A 20770-nucleotide genomic window follows, 5' to 3' on the forward strand; every position below is an offset into this window, starting at 1 on the left:
ATAGCTCAGCCCGTAGTAGAGCATGGAACTCCGAATCTCGGGACTCCCGACGTCGGACTACAGAACCCTGCCTCGCGAGGGGGTCGGACTAGATGACCCCTGGGGTCCCTCCCCCCCCCCAACTCCCCACGGCTATCCTGAGCCGACAACTCCCCTCGAGAAGCCCGCAGCGCGTCCCCTCTACCCTTTTCCCTCTGCTATCTCTCTAGGGATTTGTTGTCTCGGGAGTTTCCCGCGAAAGCGCCGCTTCGTCCCCCCTCTTCTCGCGTTATTTGGAAAGCGCGCGGTTTTTTTTTTTTTACCCACTCCGCCGGAAGCGCCGCGAGGCGTTCGAAACCCGGCGCGAGGCAGAAGCGGCGGCGCGATGCCCGTGGAGGAGAACGGCGGAGCCTCGTCCGGGAGCCACGCGGGTGGGGAGCCGCCAAGGGAGGCCGGGCTGCCTCCTCAGGGTCCGGGGGTGGGGGGAAGGGATGTTTATTGTGGTCTAAGGGGTCTCCCGAGCATGTGCAGAGCGCTGGTGCTCGCTCTCCGCCTCGCCCGCAGAAAGCCCGGGAAGGAAATCCCAGCAGCAGCGCCCTTCTTTTTATCGCTTATTGTGCAGGCGAGGCTACCTCCCCCAAGGCTGCCCTAGAGCATGTGCAGAGTGCGCTCCCCTCCCAAAAAATAATAAGCGCCCTTATTTTTTCTATTTATTGTTCTTTGCACGCCGCCATCGCTTTGGCTCGATGGTAGCTTTGGAAGCCTGGAGGAGCTCTCTATGTATATCTATAGATATATATAACTATATATGACTATATATATAATATATAAATCTATATCTAAATATATCTATATACCTAAATATATTATATTATATTAAATATATTATATTATCTATATATATATATATATTAAATATATACATCTCTCTATATAAATATATATCTATAGATATTTATTTATATAAATATATATTTATATTTAATATCTATTATATTAAATATAAATATCTATATAGGTATGCGAGAGGAGGGAAGTCAGAGAGGTGAAAAAAAATATGGGGCTGGTGTTGGTGGGATTATAACCTCCTTCATGAGGATAAGTCGGAATTTAGCAAAGTAGGGTGCAGCTTTCCTCCCCCCTCCAAAAAACAAAGAAACAGAAAAGTTTGTAGCACTGATCCTCAAGCCAAAGTAAAACTTAACATGCTGCTATTATTTTCCACCTCATTTCGCTTTGTAGCTGGTGACCGGTATCCGTTACTTGTTTGTATTGTTCTTGATGAACGCTATATTATGAAGAGACAACAAGGGGGGACGATGGAAGAATTCGGGAAATAGATGGTGGCAAAGGGTTTGGAAGTCTTTTAAGATAGAGGATTCAGGAGCTAGAACCAACAAGTACTGTGTTTTATATATGCGGGGTGTGTGTGTGTGTGTGTGTTGCGGGGGGGTGTAACACATAATAAGAAGCAACAGATACTGTGTGTGTGTGTGTGTGTGTGTGTATATATATGCTGCCCCGTCTCCCTGGCCTGCTTTTATTTTTGCCCAGGTGCCCTAGACCATGTTAGCGGTTTCCTAGTCATGCTTGTCTTGTGTTTTTCTTTAGGACACCTGCAGGAAGACATGGGTGCAGAAGCTGGAGCCACCGAAATCACAGCAGCGATGTTGCAGGAGGAGAAGCAGCTTGAGGCAGAAGGAATAGAGGAAGAGAGGCAGATAATGGAGAAGGTAAAGTGCGTTTGCTGCAAGTTCTCCAAGGAGAGTTCGGGTTTAAGGGGGGTGGAGTATGCAGTTATTAATAATAACCAGAAATCCTTTTATTTGAAGTATTTGTGCCCTGCCATTCCTTGTAAAAAAAACTTCTGAGCAGCTCGCAGAATAACCCAAGACATAAAACTATATAATAAATAAGAAACACAGCTTGCGTAGAATTAAAAGCAGTCACAGCTGGCTTTGTGACAATGCTGCAGTCCAAACCAAGGTGATTTATAGATACTTGTTTCATCTTGCAGGTTGAAAAATTTGCTGTAGGCATTGAAGTGAGATCCCTTCTACCTGGTACTGGCTTGTTGAAAAATTCCCATAATCTGTTAATCACTTAAGAACCCAAGAAGAGCTGGGTCACACTAAAGGCCTGTCTCCCCCATCCGGCATCTGTTTCCCCCGCAGTGGCCATTCAGATTGCCAACTAAGGGCAATCATGCCCTTAGTTATCACTTGCATGATGGAAATACAGTGGTACCTTGGGTTAAGTACTTAATTCGTTCCGGAGGTCCGTTCTTAACCTGAAGCACCACTCTAGCTAATGGGGCCTCCTGCTGCCGCTGCGCCACTGCCGCACGATTTCTGTTCTCATCCTGAAGCAAAGTTCTTAACCCGAGGTAATATTTCTGGGTTTGCGGAGTCTGTAACCTGAAGCGTCTGTAACCCGAGGTACCACTGTAGTCTGTAACACCCCCCCCTTTTTTGACTGAAGTGTCTAGTGCTTAATATAAACAAATTTTATGTTATTTCCTTAAGAAAATAGGTTACTCTGATGGTTCCCCTACCTTCTTGGGCCCTTGTCTCCAAGGTTAGAGGATACGTTTTAAAGAATGGGAATAAAATGTATGGCATTTGCTGTTTCCCTTAAATTTGAAGTCTGGATAGTAAGCGTGTGTTCAGATGCATCCTGCTTGGTAGGGCTTCCATCATTTAGATTAAGGAAATGTTGGGTAGTGTAATCTGGAACTTTAAAAAGGCCCTACATAAATTGATTGAGGCAGCTCTTCCATCATGACTAGTGCTGTCCCAGAAGGTGATGTTGATTAACCCTTGCACTATGGTTGATGCTGTGACCTAGGTACAATTATTGTAAGATACCGCATTTCAGATTTAAATTCTTTGGGGCAAACTCTCCAGAGATTCTTTGAAATAAAATTTGGTTGCAATGAAAGACAGCAACCAGGCAGAGGGCCTTCTCGGTAGTGACGCCCGCCCTGTGGAATGCCCTCCTACCAGATGTCAAAGAGAAAAATAACTACCAAACTTTTAGAAGACATCTAAAGGCAGCCCTATTTAGGGAAGCTTTTAATGTTTAATAGGTTATTCTATTTTAGTGTTTTGTTGGAAGCCGCCCAGAGTGGCTGGGGAAACCCAGCCAGATGGGCGGGGTACAAATAATAAATTATTATTATTTCCAATACTTCTTGTGGAAAGCTAAAGAAGAGTTGAGTGACCTCGGTTTAATATTGGTTTCTCTTTCTATTGACAATGTGCTGTGCATTTTAATGGCTGCAATAATACCACACTGAGTTACTGCTGATAATGGCTTCTTGTTTGTCTCCTAGGCTCGCATGTCCTGGGACAGAGACTCAACTGAAATGCGCTACAAGAGGCTTCAACACTTGCTTGAGAAAAGCAACATCTACTCGAAGTTCTTGCTGACCAAAATGGAACAGCAGCAGCTGGAGGTAAGTGTCCTCTAAAGTTGGAAGTGAAGAAATTAGACTTGTGTGTCTGATAAAGTACATTAAAAAAGTACGCTGATGTGAGCCTCAGGTTCACATGCCTTCCCCTCTGGCTGTGAAGAAGGGTTGAGAACCTTTCAGTTGCATTTATGATTGGCCACAGTTTGTTTTTTCTGAATTGAACAATGTTTAGTTTTAAATATTGTTTGTTTGAAACAAGCCTTCAAACAATGGGTTATGGAGCTGGCTTGTTGCAGCAAACCATGGTTAATATTTACCAAAGTTTAGAACTCGGGCGTTGATACAGTTCTCAGGACATCTTAGCACAGCCATTGAGAGGTCTCCGTAACACTTAGGACACTCAGCATTCATCATAATAAAAATGAAGCTATTTCTATATTTGGTCTCCTTTTTTACTTGTGTAGACTCTTGAAAGTTCAATTCTTATGCATAATTTCAACAGCATTCATTTAACACTGGCTCTGAAAGTTACAAAACAGTACATGAAGCAGGGTAGATTTAGAGTGTTGTTTTAAGCTTTTAAGGAATGCGGGTGGCACTGTGGGTTCAACCACAGAGCCTAGGGCTTGCCGATCAGAAGGTTGGCAGTTTGAATCCCCGCGGCGGGGTGAGCTCCCGTTGCTCAGTCCCTGCTCCTGCCAACCTAGCAGTTCAAAAGCACGTCAAAGTGCAAGTAGATAAATAGGTACTGCTCCGGCAGGAAGGTAAACGGTGTTTCTGTGCGCTGCTCTGGTTTGCCAGAAGCGGCTTAGTCGTGCTGGCCACATGACCCGGAAGCTGTATGCCAGCTCCCTCGGCCAATAAAGCGAGATGAGCGCCGCAACCCCAGAGTCGGCCACGACTGGACCTAATGGTCAGGGGTCCCTTTACCTTTACCTTTAAGCTTTTAACAAGTCTGCTATAAGGTCATTTTAAGAATGGAGATAGAATGGTTTGTTTCCCAGTATCACATTTAAATATGTTAAGTTCGTTTTGCTGTCCAAACATTCCCTTCTTTCAGATACCCACCTGCCTGCACTATTTCCTCCAGTATTTACAGAATATAGAATGTAGATGCACTGTCTCAAAATGCCACAGTAGTGGTTGAGGCGTAAAACATGCTTGCCTCTTAGTGTAAAGAAATAAAAGGAAACAAACTCTTACTGGCAGAATAGATGTTTCACAGCCATTGGGTGGCAAGTGGAATATTTCCTTAACTTGGTGGCAACTTTCAGATCTGGACCCTGGATATAAACATGTCAACATAAAATGCCCGTTATTGAGGAGTTTAGAGTCTTTTTACTTGCTGTTAATAAGATTGGTAAACTGTTGTGTGCTTTCAACCTTGTTCTTAGGGTGCATTGGACATTTAAATCTGTTGCGGTATTTTTCGCAATGCTTTAAAATGCTTGAGAGATTTGGTGGATAGAAACGTGTATTCTTTTTCTTTCTTTAAGGAGCAAAGAAAGAAAGAAAAGCTAGAAAAGAAGAAAGCATCACCAAACACTACAAAGGTAAAATAATGTTCTTTAGGGAAATTCTTTTCTTTAGGGAAAGGTTTCTTGGGTGATAGTGGGAGAAAGTTAAGTCCCTGGTTGAAGGAGATAAGAGTGCCTTGGTTACCCAGGTGGAAAATGGGTAATTTGACCCTGTTTGGAAGAACCGCTGGAGGAGTCCATAGCCTGTGGGTACTGCTTTTCCTAACTGTGTTCCTGGTTTTGAAGCTTGTTGCTGTAGCTGAACTGCTTCTTAACAGCTTCGGTTGGCTAAAACATCTGCTGGAAGATAGAGACTCCGCTACCTGAAGACTTCTAGTTATGTTCTGTGTGGGGCTGACTTGAGAAAAAAGTATTTCTGAAACCCTTTGGCTATCCAGCATTGGTCATGCACAAGAGTAGACCCATTAAAATTAGTGGGTTGATACTAATTTGCCCTACGCTAGGTTTTTAATTTTGTTTGCATTTTATTTTTTTAAAAAGGTCAAATACTGTTTGATACAGCGAAGCAGTATTTGTTTTAAAACATTTATATTAAAGAGAGACCCTTGTGTGTACATAAAGTTCTGTTGCAATTGCTGGTATGTTCTCTAGTTTCTGACCATAGTGCAATACACTTGTAGTGAGCTGATGATGATGATGATGATTATGAAGTCTTATATAAAATATAAGCTTGTTAATGGTTTTGTCCTAAATGCTTTGCTTCAGAATGAAAATGATGGAAGAGAAGGAAAATTGGGTAAGACTTACCACATTCTTTAAAAAAAACCCTGTTGTGTTTTTGCTGTTAAAAGTTCAGCTGCTGATTCCTGTCCAATACTTTGTTGCAGCTGCAAAAAAGAAGAGAGCCAGAGAAGACGAAACCTACAGTATTTCGGAAGTCATATCGAAAGAGGTAAATAGCTAGGGTGAAAATGCACCAAGGTTATTGAGTGATTTTCATGGCTGTGTGGAGATTTTTCCTGATGCAAGTCTGTCCGGTAAACAACTCTGAATTTTCAGTTAGGTAGCATCTTTACAATATCTGTTTTAACGGCACAGTGAGTTGAAAGGGGAACCCATGTTATCAAGGAGAACAGAAAAGGTTTTCAGTGGATATCACCATTTATTTTAATACAAGGTACTGCTCCTGGTGCATTCTGATTTGGGTAGAAGAGCTGGCATTCTTAAAATACAGGCATAACTGGGATTTGATCCGCTTGCCTCAAGAGGTGGTGTCTGTACCTGGAGGGAGCCTAAAATGCTATTTTGTTTCTTCCTTCCTACCTGCATGCATGGGCATGTTCCCAGGCAGCGCAACAGGATGTTGAAGCTATGAGCAGCCTGGGCATGCCTCCTTAACCCTGTCAAGGCCTCCCTTGCTACTCCCTGTGTCTTGGAGCAACTTTAGCTAAGCAGAGAGAGAAAAGTGGATATGAGAGATGGAGGAGGAGGAGTAATGATGATGATGATAATAAATTTTATTTATACCCCAGCCAAGACCAGGCTCAGAGCGGCTAACATCAAATATATATTAACAGTCACCCCCCCAACTGTATTACCTAGGTTATGAAGGCGCCCTAAAGACATTAAAGCAAAGATTATGGGATAATGCACACAGTGACTTGCAATCTCGATCACACGCAGTCTGTAGTCCGCTGGCAGTAGGAGTACAATATGGGCATGTCTTGTAAGTTAACATCTTACATTAAAAACCGGACAGTACCAAACTATTGAAGGCTTTTCACCAAAGCCAGACTAAACGTCTTTCCTTCTGCAGTGTTGGATGGCAGGTTGAGAGGAGTTCCCTACCAGGACAGACTTTGTTCGTGTGCTCAAGACATCGATTCCATAAAACATATTTTGTTGCACTGTGCAAAATATGAGCAAGCCAGGGCTGAATTGATATTACCCTTGCTGGTACCTTTCCCGGGAAAATCAGAGGCTCACTATGTCAGGTTCCTATTGGAAGACCGGACAAACGCTAGAACATTAGCAGTGGCAAAGTTTTTATCGGTGGTTTCAAGAACCAATGATCCCTATATTCTGAACAGAATGCTTGTTTAACCTGGAGGTAGGCTATATGAAGGGACGCGGGTGGCGCTGTGGGTGACTTGCTGATCCTATGGTCGGCGGTTCGAATCCCCGCGGCAGGGTGAGCTCCCGTCTTTCGGTCCCAGCTCCTGCCCACCTAGCAGTTCGAAAGCACCCCTAAGTGCAAGTAGATAAATAGGTACCGCTTTATAGCGGGAAGGTAAACAGCGTTTCCGTGTGCTGCGCTGGTGCTGGCTCGCCAGAGCAGCTTCGTCACGCTGGCCACGTGACCCGGAAGTGTCTCCGGACAGCGCTGGCCCCCGGCCTCTTAAGTGAGATGGGCGCACAACCCTAGAGTCGGACACGACTGGCCCGTACGGGCAGGGGTACCTTTACCTTTAGGCTGTATGAATTGTGTATTGCTTTGTAATGATTTGTTGGGTCTCTGGACCGTAATAAAGATTGATGGTGATGATGATATATTAACATAAAATCAGCCAATCGATTAAAATACATCCTAAAATCAAATCAGAATCAAAGTGAAATCCAATCGGATGGCAACCCACAGATTAGGGTTGGGGACCTTAAATGCTCACCGGCCTAACTGTTTGCACTCATCTTATATGAGCCTGTGAGAAAAGTTGGGGGGCCACTTTCATACAAGTTCTTATAAGGAGAGAGGGGGAGTCAGAATGGACCCCCACCAAAGGCCTGGCGGAACAGCTCCGTCTTGCAGGCCCTGTGGAAAGATGTCAGATCCCGCAGGGCCCTGGTCTCTTGTGGCAAAGCATTCCACTAGCATTAGCCACTAGCCATAGCAATAAAATAAAATAAAAATGTACTGAAGATAGAGGTAAAAACATAACTATACAAAATATATTTTGGAGGTTTACATCAATAATCAGATCTTGTTCTAAGTGCCCCCACTAAAAACCTTGCAGTTTTTGCTGTAACCTAATCATCTTGATCTGCTAAAAGAAAGGACATAGTAGGAATGGTTTAGCAACCCAACATGGAGAATAACAGAGGGGTAATAACCTCACTCCTCAAATCTTTATAAAGAGTGCAAGCCAGAAGTACATGAACCATGGGCTCAATACTGCCATCTCTACAGGGACATAACTGTTTTCCCAGTGGAATTTTTTGAAATCAACCCTCAAGTACAGCCGAAGGCAATATATTCAGTCTTGCGAAAATGAAAGCGCATCCGCATTTTGGAATTGTTAAATTCCTCAAATGACTAGGTAGAAAATAATCATACCATGGGCAAAATTTCCTTATTGTGGCCAGATAATTCTGTCACTCGATATCATAATAGGCGCTGTCTAGTTAAATTATTTGCTTTACTGAAGCCCAGTGTTAGTAACTGTTGTGGTGATAAACCAGAAAAGTAAAGCTTTTGGTTGACAATTTTAGTCCCAAGTGCTCTCATGACAACCTGGCAATACTAAGGGTAGTAGACCAGTGGGGTTTATATTTAGGCGAAGCCAATAATTAAATGTTGTACGCCAAATCTGTAATTCAACAGAGGGGAGGTTAGTCTCTAAGTGCAATCAAGCATTTGGAAGACAGGATGGAACAGAAAAAAATTGCCCTATATAAAACGGTAGGATCGCTACGGAGTTTGGGGTACAGGAGCGCTGATGGTACGTCATTCTTCTCATTAGTCTTCTTGCACCTGCCCTCGCTGGCCACTGGCAGATGGCTTCACTTGCAGAACAGGTTTTTCTGAACCCTTCAAAACACTCTGCTTATCAGGAGATGTCGTTCCAGTAGCTGTAACCGCACTGGCAGCAGCAATAACTGCTTCAGACGGCACAAGAAAACCGATGGTACTTAGCTCTGCATGCTGTTCTCTTCCACTGTTTGTATTTCTGAGAGCACTTGGAAAGACAGGGTTCAGAGCGCTTTAGGCCAGAGCTTTCCAATCTGTGTGTCATGACAAACTAGTGTGTCGGCTGCAGTCTGTGGATATGTCATGCGAGTGTTCTCCACACTCCTCCCAGGGCTGGAAAGGGTTTAGTTTAACCTCTGGTTTGCTAATAAAACTGAATCACCGTGTCTAAAAAGTGTGTCATGTTTGGAGAGCTCTGCTTTAGGCCTTCTAAAGCCAGTGTGGTGTAGTGGTTGAGAGCGGTGGACTCGTAGTCTGGTGAACCGGGTTCGCGTCTCCGCTCCTCCACATGCAGCTGCTGGGTGACCTTGGGCCAGTCACACTTCTTGAAGTCTCTCAGCCCCACTCACCTCACAGAGTGTTTGTTGTGGGGGAGGAAGCGAAAGGAGAATGTTAGCCGCTTTGAGACTCCTTCGGGTAGTGATAAAGCAGGATATCAAATCCAAACTCCCCCTCTTCTTCTTCTTCTTCCTCTTCCTCTTCCTCTTCCAAACAGGCACAAGCCCTTCTCATTGGAGGTTTAGAATCTCCGTTCCATATTTGCAGTCTGCTTTGTCTGGTGTTCCTGGACTCGGGGGGGGGGGGGCATTACGATTGTCTTGTTGTCCTTCGACCTCAGGGGTCAGCAAACTTTTTCAGCAGGAGGCCAGTCGGCTGTCCCTCAGACCTTGTGGGGGGCCGGACTATTTTGAAGGGGGGGAAATGAGTGAATACCTATGCCCCACAAATAACCCAGAGATGCATTTTAAATAAAAGGACACATTCTACCCATGTAAAAACACAAGGCAGGCCCCACAAATAACCCAGAGATGCATTTTAAATCAAAGGACACATTCTACTCATGTAAAAACACCAGGCAGGCCCCACAAATAACCCAGAGATGCATTTTAAATAAAAGGACACATTCTACCCATGTAAAAACACCAGGCAGGCCCCACAAATAACCCAGAGATGGATTTTAAATAAAAGGACACATTCTACTCATGTAAAAACACGCTGATTCCCAGACCGTCCGCGGGCTGGATTTAGAAGGCGATTGGGCCAGATCTGGCCCCAGGGCCTTAGTTTGCCTACCCATGTTCTACCTGTTCCACAGGGATGAAGTTAGTCCCACTTTCATGTCATTGCACAGGCGTATTTCTCAGCCTCTTCAGAGGTCTTCCTGTGTGCACCCCTGCCAAGTGAAGGGAGGCAGAAGTCCTTCTTATCAGTGTCTTTTTTAGTGTTCCAAACAAACAGGTTTTGCAAACGAAGCTGCTGATTAATTGTTTCATCTGCCAGAAAGGAGACTTTTGTGCTGCATTTTCATGTGTGGTTTTTTTTTTTTTTTTTTTTTTTAAGTTTGGATTTTAATAGTCATTTTTACTCGGATTTGTAGGCTGCCCAGGACCATATAAATTTAGTAAAAATAACAATGCACTCCTCCCCTCCCCAGATTTTAGCTAAGGCTTAATGAAATTTTGCTTCCATGATCTAGGTTAGGGGCACAGTGTCCCATAGGAAGACACACACTGTGACAAAAGTATTGGCTGGATGTGGTGAGTGATGAACACCCACATTCTTTCTGATTTTTTGCTATCTGGCATCGTGAGTGCTCGCATGGAGTAAATATTTTAGATGTGCATTAGCATGCTCAGCAATGCTTCTATATATTATACTGTATATGGATGGCATGTGTGAATTATATTCATGTTGTGTTAAATGTGTGTGCCCTTCATTTCCTCCCATTTGGCCTTTTAATATCCTTTTTTGTTGGTGCACTGTGGAATTTTATGTTGAGAAGTTCATTTTAAGTTGTCAACGAATGATTTCATTGTTGTACTCTCTCTTTTTTTGGTAGGAAATCTTGTCAGCTGCAAAGAAAAGCAGGGTTGAAAATCAGGTATATCAGCTTTGCTTAAATCTTGTTTGTAAACACTGATTGCCTTGGAGTTACACGTTTCGTATCAGCGCCTCATGTTTCGGTACATAAATGAGCATGGCACAGCAGCCTTTTGCTTGTTTCTGAAATTTCCTTTAACAACTGTGAAGATGGATTTATTACATATCAAAGAAAAGTAACTAGAGGAGAATCTAAATTGGATTATTTTTAAGCTATTTGGTCTAAAGACATGTCAGTACAACAGAGAAAGGAACATAGAAACTCCCCCCTTCCAATGGTTCAATTAAGTTTGTGGAGAGGATATATTTTAGAACATTTGGATAAAGGGACATTTTGATGACTTGGATTGTGATGATAAAAGATGTAGCACATGAATTCATGCCTATTCCCTTTTCTTTATCCGTTTTAGTTTTCCTCCTCCCATTTTGTATCATAATGTTTGATGGTGTTTGTCTTTTGCCTTTATTTATAAATTCGTAGTAAGTTTGTGAAATATTTGTCTATCAACGTCTTTCTGCAGAATGAAAGCTCTCCTCCAAAACTGTGTACAGAAGAACTCCAGAATAACGGGGACTCAAATAGCATCATCAAGGACAGACTGGCACAGGCGGTGCGTAACACTGCCAAGCAGTTCGTCGACCCAGTACGGAAATTTAACGGGCAGCCTGTGCCCTTTCAGCAACCCAAGCTCTTCACTGGAGGGATAATGAGGTGGTACCAAGTTGAAGGCATGGAATGGCTTAGGGTAAGGATTTAACTCGACTCAAAAACTTATTCGTTGTCTTATATAAGAGTAAAAGAAGCCATGTTTCCAGTTGGCTAGATCTTTGGTGCAGTCGCTTGAAATTAGCAAGTACTTGTGATACTGATCTCAAACATTACATTTGGGGAACCCAAACTGTGAAAGCACTAACTAGGCTTTGGCAAGGAGGAGAGAGGATTCTAGGACCCAGAGTGTGCACAATGCTCTTGGTTGTTTAGTCGTGCCCAACTCTTCGTGACCCCATGGACCAGAGCACGCCAGGCACTCCTGTCTTCCCGCAGTTTGGTCAAACTCATGTTCGTAGCTTCGAGAACACTGTCCAACCATCTCGTCCTCTGTCATCCCCTTCTCCTTGTGCCCTCCATCTTTCCCAACATCAGGGTCTTTTCCAGGAAGTCTTCTCTTCTCATGAGGTGGCCAAAGTATTGGAGTCTCAGCTTCAGGACCTGTCCTTCCAGTGAGCACTCAGGGCTGACTTCCTTGAGAGTGGATAGGTTTGATCTTCTTGCAGTCCGTGGGACTCTCAAGAGTCTCCTCCAGCACCATAATACAAAAGCATCAATACACCGCCCTAAATCCGCCCCTAACTTGACCACAATTCATGCACCATTCCCCACGATGCCTAAGAAGCTTTTAACTGAGGTTTGATGGTAGTTCCTGACTTAACAGTAATGGCGGCTGTTCCATTTCCGGCAGATGCCGCTTCTAGAGACTTGGATAGTGAGTAAATGGAAACTGAAAGCAGCTAAGCAGCTCTAAAGCATGGTTTGCCTGTACATCGGAAGCTCAGTCCAATAATCACTGTTACCAATATTAAGTAATTCTTGAAAACAATAGGCTACACTTGTGAAAGAACATTAACTGGATTGTAAATGTTGGGCAAGTCAAATTTCAATGATATCCATTAATCGGGTGTAAAGAAAATGTTTTTCTCTCTCTCTTGTATGCAGATGCTCTGGGAGAACGGCATCAATGGCATTTTGGCTGATGAAATGGGCTTAGGAAAGACAATCCAATGTATCGCAACAATAGCATTGATGATAGAGAGAGGGGTCACTGGGCCATTTCTGGTATGTGGGCCCCTGTCCACGCTTCCTAACTGGATGGCAGAATTCAGAAGGTTTACTCCTAAGGTAAAAATGACTTTTAAAGTAATGGAACAAAACTCTTTTTTATGAGAGGACCACATCCTGCATTGCAGGGGGGGGGGGGGGTTGGACTAGATGACACTTGAGGCACCTTCCAACTCTACAATTCTGTGATTCCCGGGGGAACTTTTAGCCACTTCCAAGGCTTCTGGAATTGGTCTGTATGCTTTGCCAAGCAGTTGCAATGATGGGATAAGAACTGGGTATATGTGCCGACGTTTGTTTCTGGGTGTTGGTGGTTTGCTTAAAACGACAGTCTTGGAACAAGGTCCATTCATTTCAAGATCTTCCAATCCAACTAGTGTATTGCAGTCATAGACCAGCAGTTTTTTCAAGATCTTAATAAATTATTTTGTGCTAGTTCTTAAGGGCAGGCATATCCAAAGTCTGCTTTAGGACCCAATTTGGCCCTCTAGCCAGTTATATCAGGCCCCTGTGGCAGTTCATTTATTGCTGTCAAATTCTTTAAAAAAAGGTCAATAACTTTGATCCTAAAAAAAATAAAAACGCATGTTCACTTCCATCAAATCTGGCCCTCTTTGAAAAATGTTTGGGCACCCCTGTCTTAAGGGCTTTAAATGTCTTATTTGTTAATGAGGATGTGAGGGGCAACAGAGGAGGTGTTGGAGACGGAGAAGAGGACCGTAACATTTAGTCAAATTAGTTAAACTAAAAGACTGACTAAAATATCCCACTGATTGGACAGCACTCTGAAAATGCTGGCTTTTAAAAATACAGTGGTACCTTGGGTTACATTCGCTTCAGGTTACAGACTCTGCTAACCCAGAAATAGTACCTCGGGTTAAGAACTTTGCTTCAGGATGAGAACAGAAATCGTGCTCTGGTGGCGCGGCAGCAGCAGGAGGCCCCATTAGCTAAAGTGGTACTTCAGGTTAAGAACAGTTTCAGGTTAAGAACAGACCTCTGGAATGAATTAAGTACTTAACACAAGGTACCACTGTACTTAAAAACTGTAGGTGATAGGTACCATCTTACCGAAGCATCGCCTTCTGTATTTCTTGCTCTGTGTTACCTGCTTTTATTTGCTATTGTTGAAGACGTTAACCTTATTATAATTGGTACTGATGGTTGTTGCTTTAATCCTGTTTCCCAAACATATAGAGAGAATGCCTAAATAAATCTCCTGAGCTGTTTTGGGGAAATCGTGTTGGGAGTTCCCCTTAAGGGTTTTTCTTGTTTGTTTCTGTAAACCTCAGGATTCCTCTCAGCTTGCTGATACCTCCCTCATGCATAAATGGGTTTTTTTCGGGGGGGGGGGTTGGCTACATAAGCAAATTACATTCACATCCTGAACTTTGGATACGGCGGAAGTGTTGGGGGGAATTAATGGCATTTTAATACTGTACCCATGGGGTCTACATAGGATTTGGTTGACACTTTTGTTTTAAAAAAAATATTTTTAGGTTCCTATAATGCTGTATCACGGGACCCAGCAAGAACGGCGTTCGTTGGTTCATAAAATCCGAAAGAGAGATGGTTCTCTGAATGTCCATCCTGTGGTCATTACTTCTTTTGAAATAGCTATGAGAGACAGAAATGCCCTTCAGGTGCGTACGAAAATGCTATTCCATAAGTATGGTCACTCCTGGTCCCTGACAGAACCGCAGCTGATGCTATGTGTGAATTAGGAGGGGTCATTAAGTGTTGAAGGCTCAAAGTTATCAGTCTTGTGGAAGGTGAACAGAATAAAATGGCATCATTGTACCATTGTAAAAAAAAAAGTAAAGGTAGAGGATCCCTGACCGTTAAGTCTAGTCGCGGACAACTCTGGGGTTGCAGCCCTCATCTCGCTCTATTGGCCAAGGGAGCTGGCGTATAGCTTCCGGGTCATGTGGCCAGCATGACTAAGCCGCTTCTGGCGAACTAGAGCAGCGCACGGAAACGCCATTTACCTTCCCACCGGAGCGGTACCTATTTATCTACTTGCACTTTGACGTGCTTTCGAACTGCTGGGTTGGCAGGAGCAGGGACCGAGCAATGGGAGCTCACCCCGTCGCAGGGATTCAAACCGTCGACCTTCTGGTCGTCAAGCCCTAGGCTCAGTGGTTTAGACCACAGTGCCACCCGCCTCCAAAGCTACTAATCAAACAGCACGTATGGCGAATGATGAGTTGTGTTGCTACCTGTGGTAATCAGTGCAGCACTGCTGCATATAAACTACAGACGCACTGAGGACAAAGTTTAAATTTACAGCAACTATTTATAGTGAAAGACCGCCTCACTTTATATGAACACGCAAGGTTCTGAGTTCTTCGGGGGAAGCCTTTTTCTTTGTCACCCCACCCTCGCAAGTGTACTTGGTAGGGATGTGGAAGAGGGTCTACTTAGTGGTGGCTCCTCCTAGATTACTTTGGCCTTCCTCCCTGGAGAAGCTAGACTGGCTCCCTCCTTGTTGTCTTTCTGCCGGCAGGTGAAGGCTTTGGTCCAATAGGCTTATGGGAACTGAATGCTTTTAATGAAAGGGTTGGTGCTATGCTGGTTTTATTGCAATTATATGTATGCTTTTAATAGAACTTAAATATTTTATCCTATTAATTTTTAATTCTTTGTTAATGATAGGGGGGAAAGCACTGTTTTTATTTGTTCTGATTTTAATCTGTAATCCACCTTGAGTCCCTGTCAGAGGGAATGGGGGGGGTATAAATATATAATAATAATGGCTGTCTCTATTAGTATTATAACGTGTTCAATTACGTTTTAAGTAATGAGTCTTATGATTTTCTGGAAACTGCTCTTTTAGAAAACAGAATAAAGCAATATAAGTGCTATGGCAAATTACCAAAATTTCACAGCTAACTAATCCAGACACAATCCTTTTTTTTTTTTTTTTTTTTTTTTTTTTTGGAACCTGTGCAATGGACAGATTGACACATATGAAAATATGTTTTAAAAAATATGTTTTTTTTCTTTGCTTGTTGGAAATTTTGAATTTCCGCTTCTGTTGGAGGGGAATTGTCTCTTACAATACACACAGTAAGAGATAATGATGATGAAAGGTTATAAGCCCTGTTTGACATATATTAGCTTTTGGTGGAAAAGAAGGGCATATGGATGGATGGTTGTGGTTTTTTTGAGGTAACCAGTGACTTCTCTTCTCCAGAACTTGTACTGGAAATACTTGATAGTGGATGAAGGACACAGGATTAAGAATATGAATTGCCGCCTTATACGGGAATTAAAACAGTTTCGCACCGACAATAAACTTCTGCTAACTGGAACTCCCTTGCAAAACAACTTATCTGAGCTTTGGTCCCTGCTTAATTTTCTGCTTCCTGATGTGTTTGATGACTTGAAAAGGTAGGCAGTGAATCCCCCCCCCCCCCCCGGTGTTAAAATATGATATAGCGAATGTCTGAAGTTTGGTAAATGGCCGACAATCCCAGACAAACTTCTAATACCTGAAAAGAAATAAATATCTTCAGCAAAGCAGGCTGTTCTTATATAAATTGCTCCCACCGCTCTTTCCAGCAAACGGGGTTATGTTAAGAGGCACTTTCTGTAAAAAGAAGCCCCTTCCGTTTTTGGCCCTGTTTAGCTCCAAAGCACAATGGCATTTTGTCACATGGCAAAGTATCCTGACTTTCCCTTTCCACCCTTCTGTGGAATAGTTGATGGGCTGTCCTTGAAGACTAATCAGTAACTTCATTTTGTCCAAAATGCAGCTGGCAGATTACTGGCTGGGATTCTCATCCCTTTTAAAACAGCTGCCCTGGTTGCCAGTTGGTTTTTAGGCCCAGTTTAGCATTCAAAGCCATAAAGAGCCCAAGTCCCAAATGCCTGAAATTCTGCCCCCTTCCCTACAGACTCTGTCGGGTGCAGATATTGGCAGAGACAGCCCCCTTTTGGTAGTTCACTCCTGCGAAGACATTCCCTTGATGAACCATAATTCGCAGATCCCGAGCTTTCATTTAAAGACAGGCAGACTTTCTGGTATTTATAGGACTTTAGATGTTCTATTTATAGAACTTTAGCGAGTTCTGTTTTAATTTCTTGCGGAAAAACTAGCCTGCTTCCCTGTTTCAGTGCTTTATTTGTCCAGCTCCCTAAAATAAACAAATTCTGCAGGTCCAGGCATTCAGAGATTTGGGAGCACAGTATAAACTTATCCTGAAATGACCTTATTATACAGGTTTAGTTTTTTAAACGTGGAACGTTAAGCTAATATTTTATCCAGTAATTGCAGGTTTTGTTTCACATAGGTTTTCAGGAAATGTACCTGAAATCCCCTGAAACTCTGGTTAATGCTACATGCAGGGATTTGGGTGTGTAGTGGATTTTCTTACGGAAGGATATATTATTGCACTTGCAGGGGATTTAATTTTCGGTGTTGAATTCAGTGCCTTGCTTATCAAATTTCTAGATTTTAAGAGGTGTGGAAGCTTTTATTTCAAGGAAGGGGTGAGGATTGAGTAGTTTCAGCTCTCTGCATTCTTCTTTTTACCTCCCTTAACAAGCCGAGTAAATTAAGGCAGCAGCAAATACGTTCAAATTTGGATAATCTATACAGGCCTTTGCTTTCTTCAGCCCAGAACCCACCTGCACATCTCACCAGTTCTTAAATTTGTCTCCCACTTTTGTTTCCTTCACCACAGCTTTGAGTCCTGGTTTGACATCACTAGTATATCGGAAATAGCAGAAGACATTGTTGCTAAGGAAAGAGAACAGAACATCTTGCATATGCTGCATCAGGTCTGTTCTGATTGCTTAAAGTGAGCGAATCATCTGAATAGTAGCCTTGTTGGTCTGTTGAAGCAAAAACATCTTGTGGCATCTTCGACAAATTTCTTATGACGCACACAAATTCAAAAGCAAATGCCACTATAACTGTTAGTCTTTGTTGGGCCTCAACTTTGGACTAGCCTCACTAAACAGATTCAGCTGGTACTGACTTTTGATTCCTTTTGGACACTACGAGTATTAAATTTTCTAAAACACTTGGCTTTAATGGTAAATTTTTACAGTTGTACTAATTTTTGGTGTGTGCTTGTACAGTGGTGCCTCGCAAGACGAAATTAATCCGTTCCGCGAGTATCTTCGTCTAGCGGTTTTTTCATCTTGCGAAGCAAACCTATTAGCGGCTTAGCGGATTAGTGCTATTAGCGGTTTAGCGGCTATTAAAGGCTTAGCGGATTAGCTGCTAAAAGGCTATTAAAGGCTTAGCAGCTTAGAAAAAGGGGGGGGGAGCGAAAAAAAATCTCAAGACTCGCAAGACATTTTCGTCTTGCGAAGCAAGCCCATAGGGAAATTCGTCCTGCGAAGCGCATTGAAAACGGAAAACCCTTTCGTCTAGCGGGTTTTCCGTCTTGCGAGGCATTCGTCTTGCGGGGCACCACTGTATTGCATCTTTATTTTGCCTTAACCTTATGTGTGCCTAAATATGTATACAAATTTTGGGAGCCTGGGGGCGGGATGGAAGCGGCCCATGGACTGGGGGTTGGGAACCAGGTGTGCAGCCTGGGAGTCATTTTGGACTCACAGCTGTCCATGGAGGCGCAGGTTAATTCTGTGTCCAGGGCGGCTGTCTACCAGCTCCATCTGGTACGCAGGCTGAGACCCTACCTGCCTGCGGACTGTCTCGCCAGAGTGGTGCATGCTCTAGTTATCTCCCGCTTGGACTACTGCAATGCGCTCTACGTGGGGCTACCTTTGAAGGTGACCCGGAAACTGCAATTAATCCAGAACGCAGCAGCTAGACTGGTGACTGGGAGTGGCTGCCGGGACCACATAACACCGGTCCTGAGAGATCTGCATTGACTCCCAGTACATTTCCGAGCACAATTCAAAGTGTTGATGCTGACCTTTAAAGCCCTAAACGGCCTCGGTCCTGTATACCTGAAGGAGCGTCTCCACCCCCATCGTTCTGCCCGGACACAGATCCAGCGCCGAGGGCCTTCTGGCGGTTCCCTCATTGTGAGAAGTGAGGTTACAGGGAACCAGACAGAGGGCCTTCTTGGTAGTGGCGCCTGCCCTGTGGAATGCCCTCCCTTCAGATGTGAAGGAAATAAGCAGCTATCTTCTTTTTAAAAGACATCTGAAGGCAGCCCTGTTTAGGGAAGTTTTTAATATTTAATGCTGTATTTATTAGGCGGGGTATTTATTATTATTATTATTATTATTATTATTATTATTATTAAAAGTTCCTTGCGAGTCTTTGCTTTTATTCAGTGTTGATCACGTCTACTGGGCTCCATGGGATGTAAGAGCGTACCGGGGTACAAGTACAACCTTTTCCTGCAGCTACACATAATACATACTTCATAGTGCAGTGCAGGACATGATACCCTTTGAAAATAGTCATCTTTCCCCTGTTTTCTTTCCCTTCATAGGCTAAAAATACTTAAGTTGCGTTGTGTGGGCTGTTATTATAATGGTGAATACAGAGGAGTGCTTCACTTTACCAAGGGAGATTTAGCATACGGTTAAACTTGTGTCCTGTATTTATCAAAACCAGAAGTGCTGTGCCTTTTAAAGAAGCTTTTTGAGTATTATGCGTCATATATAAGGGATCTGACCAATGCCATTATCGGACAAACAAGCATAACACTGCACATGGCAGTGTGCAGTGTCTTTGTATATTGTTGCGTTTCCCTTTCAAGCCAGCAGCGTTCTATTTTTTAAGCTTGAGTTGTTGAAAACTTTCATATCTGAAACTTTTTTCAACTCTAGATTTTGACCCCTTTCTTGCTGAGACGACTGAAATTGGATATCGCTCTAGAAGTTCCTCCCAAACGTGAAGTTGTGGTCTATGCGCCCCTGGTCAAGAAGCAAGAAACGTTCTACAGTGCCATTATAAACAAGACCATTCGAAAGCTGCTGGGAAACAGTCAGGTGCGTGCTGTGATGCCCAGGTTATCCTAATCATATCAACTTACATTTTGGCCTCAAATCAGTTTATTTTGGCCTCTGCAAATGCAGATGGGATGCCTTTCTGTTTCTGAAGACATTCATTTAAAAAAAAAATGTTGCATATGACTGTGAAATTTGAGCAAAACTCTAGAGCAAAGGTTCTCAAAATAAGAGAATATGAATATTGTGTGCATTTCTGCTAAAGAAAAACCAGTGGTGCTTGTTTTCATCTATTATATGGAACGTTCAAAGGGTTTGTTCTGTTTTTTTGTCACTGAACAGAGAGTTAGAAACAAGTTCGTTCAGAGTACGTGACCTATTTTCTTATCACAGCTGCTTTTTGGGTTTTTTCCCAATGCATCACAGTGAACTGTAGCAATGTTTTCCGCTATTTAGGAAGAAGCTGTTGAGCTGAGCTCTACAGGCCGGCCAAAGCGGCGCAGTCGGAAGGTGGCTAGTTACCGTGAGCTTGATGAAGATGATTTTCCTGATCGACTGGAGCAGATGATAGCCGAAATGCAAGAGGATGTTGAAAAAGAGAGGTATTTATCTAACCATGGCTTGTGTATTTGCACTTAAACTGGTGGCATATACAAAGAACCATCACAGTAGAGAGTTGGAGAATAAACTGTCTCTATAAAATGTGGTGTTGTACAGATGATTGAGTAGTCCTTTACTTACCTTACCTCTGAATCCAGAGATAGTATCACCAATACAGTGGTACCTTGGGTTAAGAACTTAATTCATTCTGAAGGTGCGTTCTTAACCTGAAGCATCACTTTAGCTAATGAGGCCTCCTGCCGCCACTGCACAATTTCTGTTCTCATCCTGAAGCAAAGTTCTTAACCAAAGGTACTATTTCTGGGTTAGCGGAGTCTGTAACCTGAAGCATCGGTAACCCGAGGTACCACTGTATCAGGAAGAACTTTCTGACACTAAGAGCTGTTGGGATAGCAGAACGGACTCCCCCGGGAGGTGTTGACTATCCTTCTTTGGAGATTCTTAAGCACAGGTTGGATGACCAGCTGTCATGGATGATCTAGTTGAGATTCCTGCATTGCAGAGAGTTGGGATAACATGCACATTTCATGCTAGAGATCGCGGTCTTGAATCCAGGAGACAACCTCTCGTCCCCCACAAGCAGGGGCATCAGAGCTCAACGTGCAGACTCGCTGCATGAGCCATCCAGCCTTTTCAGGCCACCCTTCCCCCAAGCCGACATTTCTGAATAAGTCAGTGCAGAAATCATAGAATCGTAGAACTGCCGAGTTGGA

At 43.3% G+C, this 20770-nt stretch overlaps 1 protein-coding gene across 1 annotated transcript in view; it reads left to right on the top strand.

Moving 5' to 3' along the window:
- Nucleotides 1–307: 307 nt before the first annotated feature.
- The window catches only part of HELLS (helicase, lymphoid specific), a 30770-nt gene continuing 10307 nt past the window's right edge, over nucleotides 308–20770 (top strand). The window contains exons 1-14 of the mRNA XM_081005468.1: nucleotides 308–410; nucleotides 1591–1712; nucleotides 3314–3436; nucleotides 4891–4947; nucleotides 5638–5668; nucleotides 5760–5824; nucleotides 10677–10718; nucleotides 11239–11463; nucleotides 12432–12614; nucleotides 14054–14197; nucleotides 15751–15947; nucleotides 17243–17339; nucleotides 19317–19478; nucleotides 19893–20038. Coding sequence (XP_080861594.1) covers nucleotides 365–410; nucleotides 1591–1712; nucleotides 3314–3436; nucleotides 4891–4947; nucleotides 5638–5668; nucleotides 5760–5824; nucleotides 10677–10718; nucleotides 11239–11463; nucleotides 12432–12614; nucleotides 14054–14197; nucleotides 15751–15947; nucleotides 17243–17339; nucleotides 19317–19478; nucleotides 19893–20038 — 1640 coding nt within the window. The 5' untranslated portion in view covers nucleotides 308–364. The remainder of the gene's footprint in view (nucleotides 411–1590; nucleotides 1713–3313; nucleotides 3437–4890; nucleotides 4948–5637; nucleotides 5669–5759; nucleotides 5825–10676; nucleotides 10719–11238; nucleotides 11464–12431; nucleotides 12615–14053; nucleotides 14198–15750; nucleotides 15948–17242; nucleotides 17340–19316; nucleotides 19479–19892; nucleotides 20039–20770) is intronic.

The sequence above is a fragment of the Podarcis pityusensis genome, assembly GCF_964106645.2.
Source record: "Podarcis pityusensis genome assembly, chromosome: 5".
NCBI lineage: Eukaryota > Metazoa > Chordata > Lepidosauria > Squamata > Lacertidae > Podarcis > Podarcis pityusensis.